Source organism: Glossina fuscipes, unplaced genomic scaffold (genome assembly GCF_014805625.2).
Source record: "Glossina fuscipes isolate IAEA_lab_2018 unplaced genomic scaffold, Yale_Gfus_2 116, whole genome shotgun sequence".
NCBI classification, from domain to species: Eukaryota; Metazoa; Arthropoda; class Insecta; order Diptera; family Glossinidae; genus Glossina; species Glossina fuscipes.
In genome coordinates, this window is record NW_023998459.1 from 1,340,230 (window position 1) to 1,350,536 (window position 10,307).

General features: G+C 35.4%; 1 protein-coding gene across 1 annotated transcript; it reads left to right on the forward strand.

The window, feature by feature from the left end:
* The first annotated feature begins 6,129 nt into the window (after positions 1–6,129).
* On the forward strand, positions 6,130–7,822 carry LOC119640196 (EGF domain-specific O-linked N-acetylglucosamine transferase-like). Its single transcript, XM_038038036.1, has 4 exons — positions 6,130–6,174; positions 6,237–7,214; positions 7,284–7,495; positions 7,558–7,822. The coding sequence occupies exons 1-4, from the start codon at positions 6,130–6,132 to the stop codon at positions 7,820–7,822; spliced, it is 1,500 nt and encodes a 499-aa protein (XP_037893964.1).
* The last annotated feature ends 2,485 nt before the right edge of the window (positions 7,823–10,307 follow it).

The following is a 10,307-nucleotide window of genomic DNA, read 5'->3' on the forward strand; positions in this document are numbered from 1 at the left end:
AAACAATAACTGTAGTCTGCAAGCTTTGTTAGGAATAATAAAGCAGAGATTTTGCTCAACAAAGAGAAAGACAACAGCAAAATACCTATAATAGAATAAGACTCGTTCCAAATCGTGTCAGCAGATGTTAGGTGACCTTCCAAACGCAAAAATTATATCTGCAAGGCCTTTCATCAGTACGATCGTTGGCTACCTTCGTCCACTATGGATGTATAATAAGTTAGAGGAAAGCGGCCAATAAAGGCATAAGTCGCAGTGTTCTGCTGCTGTTACAAAGCAATTCACTTCGAATTTGTGAGTAAGCTATCATTTGATACCTTCGTAGAAACAGTTTATCACCTAAAGAATACACTAGCAGAACTTTTTGATTCAATCTGCGCTGAAAATAGGAAAAAATCTATAGTTTGAACATGCCGCTCAACGAGAGTGCAGGTCCACTTTATGCCACCAAGGGCTCCTTTTTTTGGAGAGCTATCGAAAGGGGCAGACAAATCAACCTTTAATTCGAAGCACATCTGCGGATTCGTTGACATATGAAAAGCTTTAAAATGTAGCTATGGAGTTACAGACTACATTGAATAGTCTCTCGATATGTTAGCGTAACTCCATGACAAGTATTAATCGGCGGAGCTCCTACACTTCAGGTAGATAATGCAGCCAGTTCTAACAGACTTCGCTCTTGCGAAGATAGGAACTCATCTTTCAATCAAAATATGATTTCTGAAGATTTTTTGATAATGAATGTCTGTATAAGCTACAAGATTGGCATAAATGGAAGAAAACATCCCCTAATATCAACTCAGAACACATGGCTATCATTAAAGAGGACAACACTTCTACCATGAAATAGCAATTACTATGAATAATAAAAGAAATGTTGGAGCTGCTAACGTAAAGACCGCGAAATTTTGAAACGACCAGTACAGTCTTGCATCATTTCCTATTAAGAAAATCCGGGAACTAATTCAAAACAAGCGCAAGCTACTCTTACTCATAAACATCAATGGACATATTCAATACTATGAACTGCGCAAGCAACAGCAATGTACGAAAAAAAAGATATCATACCATTAAGTTTAGAAAGATCTGATTTATTAATCATTACGCCAGACTGCATTCTTAAACATATCTCGGAATTTTCACATTGATGTACCGTAAAATGCACACTTGTCAAAAACACCAGTTGCTCAGATCAATATGCAACACAACGTGGTGTTAGTATCGCATACTCCGCATTAATAAGTAATTGCGTGGCAGACGCAATTATATGAAGTTATTAATTATATGTTATTATTATATGTTCTCTGTTCTTAATAAAATAGTATGGCGGCACACATATTTATAGTTGTAATGCCGCCAATGAATGCAGGTGTATAATAAATATAAGTTATTGTTTTTCTGCACTGCTTGGAAAGCCTGACTTGTGATCATGGGTCTGTCTATGATTAGATGAAAAAAGATAAAGAGTTGAGAAAGCTCAGAGCAATCTAGGCAAGAATATTGTAGTGAAAATAGAAAACGATAGAACATTCCAGGGAAAATGTTATGCTTTAATCGATTACGTTTTCTAATAAACCTGAGCCCAATGATGATTTAAACAAATCTTTTATTTTGCCATAATGTTTGCAACACCAAAAAAGAAGCTCCGGAGACGCTACAATTTCTGAATCGGTTAAGTCATGTCTACCCGTTTGTGTGCTGCGTGATATGCGTTATTGGCATACTGCTTCATTTTTTAATTAATAAATAATTTGTGGATTTTTGCTTATTACCCATAAATTATGAAAGAAATTAACACACAATGATGTAGAACAAAAGTAAAGTTTATAAATTATTACTAAATAAATTCATGAAGTGCACAACAACAACAAATTAGTGTCAAAACCAACATACGCAACTAATCCAATTACGGTTTACAACGGTAAGAAAGTCAGAGAAGGTATAATATAAAAAAAATTTCAAACGGTGGTTGGCTAAGCATGGTTATGTCAGTAATCGAGATATACTTTAAAATTTTTAATAAAAGCCTGCCTTCTACTACACTTGCCGCGTTATTTACATATCGTAATCGCTTAATCTTTACAATGAAATGCTTACGTTGTACAAAAGAGATGAATGAGTATTCCTGATATTTAATGCAAATTAAGCCTTTACATTTTTCAAGGTCGACGGCGTATTTTCATTGGAGAGTGGAAATCGATAAGATCTAAGAATGGGAAAATTTGCAATGTTCGCACAGTCCTTCGCGACATTTGTGTGCACTATAATATGCAAAATCCGGAAATCCAGAGTTCCGGATATTTTGATGATACTGCGAACGTCTCACTAGATGTCTCCCTGCTGAGGCGAATAAGTAAGGTAGTAAAAACCGGCATGTCTTCTGCTGAATTGTATTGAAAAAGAGATATTTTTTATTTCGCGTTAGAGTGGAAGAAGGCAATAAGATTTGTAGCTTATACGTCCAGATAATAAAAAGCAATGATTACTTCCAAGAACTATATATATGAATAACAAAAAAACTGTGCGAATGATATGCTAAGGCCATTTATTAAGTATTATATTACGTATATTTGCAGGTTGTTGAATTGTTCATAGTGATCAGTGTTTGCAACGCTGATCACTAATTGAATATAAATACAAGACAAAAAACGATAAATTCGCCTCTCCAATAACGCAAGTTATCTACGCTCATTTTTTGCTGCAAAGATATGAAGGAGGCCACCATATAATCTGCATAGGTCAAAAAAATTTCTAATACTATTCAGCTTGTTGAAAATGAAATGTTCAAGAGATTTATTGTATCATACATTTCACGCACATATTCAAACTCATCCAAAGGCAAGAAGAAAAATTTACTGCAATGCTCAATTTAGAAAGGACGTAATGTAAACAGACAAAATAAAGTCATATATTCGGTGGACATACATGTGCAATTAATCCTCAATTTTTTTCAAAGACTGAAGGTAATACGATGGAATCGGCATTTTGCAGGGACGTATAGTTTGGCTTACAGACTCCGTCTATCATAAAAATAAAGGAACAATAGACGAATTAGAGAATCCCGTTTTTGTGCATTACTTACTCTATGGCATTAATGTAAAGACGCGAAGAAGACATGCGCATTCTTGTTGCCTTGTAAACTTCCGATTTCACACGACCTAGTACCAAAAGCCTTTTTGTTACATTTTTACAATCAAATTCTGGATCTTTAACAAATGCAAAAACACTCGCTCAGAGCTTCATTGAAAATGCACCTCAATGTCTTTAGGTAAAACGCCCTTAAATAATGCTTTAATGGAACGCATATACAGTTGTCCGATTTGTTGAGTATTGAAATTTGTAAAGTACACCGTACCGCACAAAGTGTGATAAACGCCACGTTCGCGATCCGTGTCGTTCACATCAGAACGTGTGAAGTAATTGAGATAAATTCGGTTCTCATGTTCCATCCAATGAATACGTTGGCAAGAAGTTTGCTCTTTAAAATTAAAGAATATGAAAGGTGCACGAATCTCCTCAATTTCCTTAATAGGTCGCAAATTAATAAAAAATCGTTAACGAAACGTACGCTTAAAATGGCAGCGAAAAAGTACATTAAAACGATTTGAACTGCATTAAATCAATTTTAACTTTTTTTTCATAACAATCTCATTGTCCAATAAACTATATATATAGCCCAATATAATCAAACGAGTTAATCGAATGTCCAAAGACAAGCCGGCCATAGTGCGGCCCATATATGTGTGAGGCATTTTATAATCCAATGTATAAGGCCATAGAGGAGTATTAGAAAAAGGCGCAACCATGGAAGAATCATACACAAAACCAAACTCCTTCATCATTAGAAATTGACGATTCCAACCAACTCTTAAAAAAGGAACACGCATACCCCTAATCTCTTCCATACGTACGCTAGCAAAACGATTTAGTATATTAGCTTGCCCTACCATCTCATCAAACCAATCCTCAATTGTGGCATTCTTTGACCACCAAATCTCTGGACTACGCTGGCTGAAATAAAACCACACAAAGACTATTATCAATTGTAGTTATCGCTTTTATACTGCTTATACTGTTTACGTACGTAACAGACTGCACTGCTACTTCATGACCGTTATTCCAAAGCTTTTGAACGTATTGATAATTTGTGTAAGAATTTGGCACAAAAAATGTAGCTTTAATGGGACAATTGTTAGGATTCCGCCTATTACCCTTAAAAAGAGTTTGTGAAAATAACTCCCAATTTTCAAAGTTCACGGGGCCATCAAATGTTAATAGAATCATTTGGGGCACTGATCGAACATCCAAAAATCCTGGTATGTGAGTACCATCTTTAGAGCAAAAACAATCCGGTAGACGACAATAACGGAGGTCACACGGTCCGGCGGCATTGGGATCGTTTTCAACATCACACCAACCTTCGTCAGAAATATGGCCATTATTCCGCTAAGATGAATGCCCTCAGCCAAAACGTAGGGAGCATAGGTTAACATTAGCATAAAGGTAAACTCCAAAGAAGGATGCTTTCTCAGATCGATATGCTTAAGTAATAAAGCAGAAATTAAAGCAAATATCACCCCAATGCCAGCAGAGGCAAAAAACATTTCGCAGAATGTTTTTAACGCTGAGAATATGGCTTCACCGGTAGTTCCTTGGACATAAGCACGACTGTTCGCCGATTGCGTGATAGTAGTAGTTAAAACAATGGAAATAGCATCATTTAGTATACTCTCACCAAAAACCAACATGTTCAGTACAGGATCAACGTCCAATGCGTGAAATATGGCTACTGTGGCAACGGGATCCACTGCCGAAATAAGAGAACCAAAGGCAAATGATTCCGAAAAATTTAGACTGTAATTATAAAAAAGACAAAATTTAAATTCTTTTCTTGTACATCTTGGGATAGTGATATTTACCGATAAGCTACTTCAGCTAAGCCCAAAAGGTATATTCCAGCCCCTATGACTAAAGCTGATAAGACTTTATTATGATTTTATCACACATCGATTGATTTATTGTACATAAATTTCAGAGTACATTATTTACTTTATAAAATTAACTATATATTTGTTTGTTAATGAATAAATCAATTTTTGGCTTTGCGACCTCCCATTTAAAATTATTTTTATTATAATAAAGCCCTGACTGTGTAATGGCTGCTTGTATGACTTAGTAAATTAGTAACGAGCAAGTTAACATATACATAGGTAATAGGTGCTGTGCAAATATAAAAATACTTTTTATGAAACATTCAAAATATCAAAATACTGACTGTTATAAATAATTAAATAAAACTCACATATCAAAGAGGTATTTTTTTTAAATAAAACTTTCAAGCTTTTGACTTTTAACTTCAACTTTTTGTTTTTCTTTATTATTAAACCTTAAAAGACGTCCTTGAAAATTCGGCAAATCCAATACCATTTAAATTAGCAGAAAGTGCCACCTTCTTGACTTTTTAAAATATTGCACTTATTTTCTCTATTCACAGCTCTCATGTGCACGTGTATGTGTACAAAAATAATCTCAGTTTATTTTAAGAACATATTTATGTGCGAGCACTTAAAGTAGCTTGACTTGTACTTGACGATAAACCCATTTCCTCATCTGAATCATCGGAATCAATAGGACTGACACATATAGCTTGATACCATTTATTAGTTAAACCGGCCATTTTGGATTTGCACTCATGCAATTCTTGACTGTTGAAACGGCGCGTAAAAAAAGGTATAAAATATTTACGATCTAAACGACCGAAGCTGTCGATCCGAGTTTGCGCAAATGAAACGTCTTCTTCTTCGGTTAACTCGGATAAATGTTCTGAATCAATGGCTTGACCCCATTCGCGAGTTTTCGATAATGATATCGATTTGGCACGTTTGCGAGAACCGCTGCGTTTTCTAGGCCCTTCAACGACATTTCCCCTAGAAAGACGCGAACGTCTTTTTCCCGGCTTTAAATATTTTAGCAGAGGCATCGTAGATCCGAGCGAAGCTCAGCGCATAACTTATTTATTATCCCGGTTATATTTGACATACTTCAGCAATTGCAAGAATTTGTAGAGTTTGTATGGTTTGAAATTGCAATTGTGATTGCGAATCCCAAATATAATTCTTAATCAAATATATGTTTACATTTGCTTTCCAGACTCGAATTAAAACGCCGGACAAAGCATGCACTGACTAATACTAATAAGTCAGTTGTTGCTGCTTTCAACCCAATACAATCGTAAGCTAGACAATTACACTTTAACAATTTTACCCGATTTGCCGCCTGAGCATTTAAAGCAATTCTTGAATACGTTTCCAAAAATCAGAACTGAGTGCGAGCAAATCCAAGAGTGTCAGAATATATTAAAGACATTTAATAATATCAGTCAAGTGCAGGGAAATGAGATATCATCTGCTGCTAAAGAAGGCCAAGACAGCGGCGTATGTTGGGGACATGAAATTAACTGCACAAGAGAACTGCGCTTCCAAACTCCTTCTTGCTCTGCCGATCATACGGGTTGGGTGCAAAGTAAAGAGGCCCAAATCAATACGTTTTATTATCAAGCCGATTTTGGTTACATACAACAGCAGATTAATGAATTATTATTAATGTGCGAACCAAAATTTTTGACCGATTCCTCTTTGGAATGCAATAAATATTTAAAATTCTGTCGTGGTCGCAATTTGTTGCTCGATTTCCGTAATTTAGCTGGGCGGGCAGAACGTATACGCTATCATATGGATGTGTTAAATGAGGGTGGAATTAAAGGATATTGCAGATTCAATAGAAGCCTCTTGACTGAAGAATTAAGTCACATGGGTGCCTTGCAATCGTGGTCGCCAGAATTACGCAATTTTGTGGAGGCCGACGAGTCCATAATTGAAAATGAAACAATTTGTGATATGTTTATCACCACGCCCAAATTTTTAATGAAAATCGACGCCTCATACAATATGTATCACCATTTTTGTGATTTTTTTAATCTATTTGCCACATTGTTTGTGAATCAAACACATCCTTCGGCCTTCGATCTCAACACGCAAGTGATCATTTGGGAAACTTATCCCTACGATTCACCATTCGCTGTTACATTTAAAGCATTCTCAAAGAATCCTGTTTGGACCTTGAATCAAGTAAAAGGGCAACGTATTTGCTTCCGTAATGTTGTGTTACCACTATTACCGCGTATGATATTTGGTTTATATTACAATACACGCTTGGTAAGCTTGTGACATAGAGAACGTTTTCTCATATATTCATAAATGTGCGTTCATGTTATTTAACTTTAGATCCATGGCTGTGAAAAGAGTGGTTTATTTCGCGCTTTCTCAGAATTTATTTTGCATCGTTTGCGCATACCTTTCCATCCACCCCGCCGGAAAATAAGAATCACATTTCTAGCAAGGCGCACCAAATATCGCCGTGTTTTAAATGAGGATGAATTAATAGCGCAACTTGCGTCTGATGAAGAGTACATAGTGAAAAGAATATCTTTCGAAAGGTAAAATTTTTTTAAATCGCAAGAGCAGATTAAATTTCTAATTTTTGATTTGATTTTTGTAGAGGTTTAAATTTCTTGGAACAATTGACAATAACGCGTAATACAGACATTCTAATTGGTGTACATGGAGCTGGCTTAACGCACCTCCTCTTTTTACCTGACTGGGCTGGTGTTTTTGAGCTGTACAATTGCGACGATCCGAACTGTGAAGCGCTTGAAATTATGCCGCGCACTGGTCAGCGGCCATTCGTAGTCAAAACAATTCTGATGAAAAAGATCTCATGCGGTCGTTCAGCCCCTTTTAAATTGTTAATTATTCATCATTAAACTTGTAGCAGCTGCTTTAAACTTTTTCAAAGTCTGTACAGCAATTTTCGCAGCACAGTCTGGTATAGTTCCTATTAATATTTTATTATTATATTGTCAATAATTTGGCAACAATTCAAACATTATTCTATGAGGTGTTTCCCTGCGAAAAAAGCGATCGAAAAATGAACACAGGGTTCTTGCGGTGAATGCGTGCAGCAAGTGTTTTAAGTGTTGGCAGAAATAGTTGGCAACGTATACTTCACGTAAGCATTGATGATTAACTGAAAAGAATGTTTTATTTTTAATAAAATTCCGACACTTCTTTGACGCAATGTAAATGTTGTGAGCCGTTCATTGCAAGTTCGAGCAGTAAAACATGGCATATTATTGCCTATATTCTCACGTGGGGGCCGTGGATGATACCCAAAATTGCGAATGGATGTAAGAGAATGCTTTTAATGTGTGCTGTTGCTGTGTTGACAGCATAAGCAAAAAAAAAAGAGAAATTTTGCAAATCATGTTTACGTTCGCTGATTGTTCCGCAGTCAACTTGCGCTTTTATGATAACCACACACAAAAGCACCTCTTAAAGTTTTGCACAAATACTGGTTTTGTACATGTATAGCCCGTTGCGGCTGCTGTAGCACGAGACCATTTAAGTATTCCGCCACGTCTTTTATTGCTTTTCTTTACACCTTGTTTTAGGGGAGACGAAGACTTTAGTTGACCTACGAAGATAACAAAAAAAATATATATATATATAAAAAATAAACTTAAATTTGTTGCTACCTACCTGCAATTAAATGACCGTCCTTAGCCTACAGATGCGATAAAGTCGAGAAAAATTGAAGAAAGTCTACCCTTGACGGTGCTGACACTGGCAACGATTTACAATTACTTGAAATTATATCACAGGCGATACGTATACCTTTGAAGATAAAAAAGAAAAAGAGAAAAAGATCAGAGTCTTTTCGCCACGTTTTATTATATAAGGGCTTAAGATAGGGGAATCAATTTTACGTTTCAACGTTACCGTGCCTCTGCAAGACGAAAAGTTTTACCCAATACCCCACTCGCAAATTTTTTTAGCTTTCTTATGTCTCCAAGACTATTCCGGTAACTTTTCTTTTCCTCAACTTCTCACCATCAAAGATCTGCTTAATGCGGAGAATTCAACCTTCTTGTTATCTTGCCTAAGCGAGAATACACTTGAGCAACTTTCTTTCGGTTATCTTTTCCCCATCAATGGGCGATCTGCACATTTGAAATAATAAAATAAAGAAAATACACAACTTTCTGTGTGTGTGAACGTATGTCAGAAAAGTTTTGAAGTTTGTGGCCTCAAAGTGTCTGAACATGAGAAAATAGATTCCGAAAGAATCAATGCAAGCAAGCGTTAGCAAAGGTTTTCCTCGTCACTTCGGCAATAATTATTCAGGGGAAAAGGATTATTTTGCAACACTATCAAATCTGAACAGAATGTTTAAATATTTATTGCGAGCTCATATTAATATACACGCAAAGATCTGTAGAAGAAGCTGGAATGACTCACTTATGACTTTCTCACCAACCTAATACTCAACCAAAGCATTCAAAACTAGTGCGATGGGAAAAATCGAAAAGATGAAAAAAAAGAATTATGTCAATATGCAGCAATCACAGCAAATTCAAAATTCAAAATGTTATGAAAAACAAACAATAAAAGCCATTTATTTTAAAGTTGAAATATATTAATCAAATTGTTTTATTAAAGTGGTAAATGGTCGTTGCCAAATTATGGATCAATTTGTACACAAAAATATATCAGATATTACATATTACATATAACTAATTAATTAAATTATATATTATATAATTATATATTATATGTAACTCCTGTAGCTGATAAATCCGGCCACAATAACTGAGGTTTCGTATTTTTTATGCAGTTGTATTGCGATACAATGAGGTAATTATGTACGTGAATTAATTATTTACTTTATTAAAAAGTTGGAATCTTATCTTACCTTCAGCACAAATTCAATATGGTGACATTCATCGGCAATGAACGCCTTGTAAAAGAACTTAAGACCCGTGATACCTGTTTATATGCCAATAATTTTTTTTAAAGTTTTGAGTGCGGAGTGTGCACAAAGTGATACCAGCATCCCAGATTCAGATTCAAATGACTTCAGAAATACATTAAATATGTCCTCATCAACCTGTACGTCCAAATATGTTTGGGAAAGCACGTAACAATGAAGAATAGCGTTTAACTATGGACTTGGGCAAATGCCATGCATATATTTCAGATAGATTTCTAAAACGAAATTCAAAATTTACCAAAGATAATTTTGCAAAGTTTTTACCGATGAATGACAACACAAACGCTATTGGAAAAGGTTCGAATCGATTCACTTTTTCAACCACTCGTCATATATCGCCCTATTCTAAAAAATCATTATATGGAAGAAGTTGTAATTTCAAAAATTTCTCAGGAAAAGTAGTAAAGTAGTATTATTTC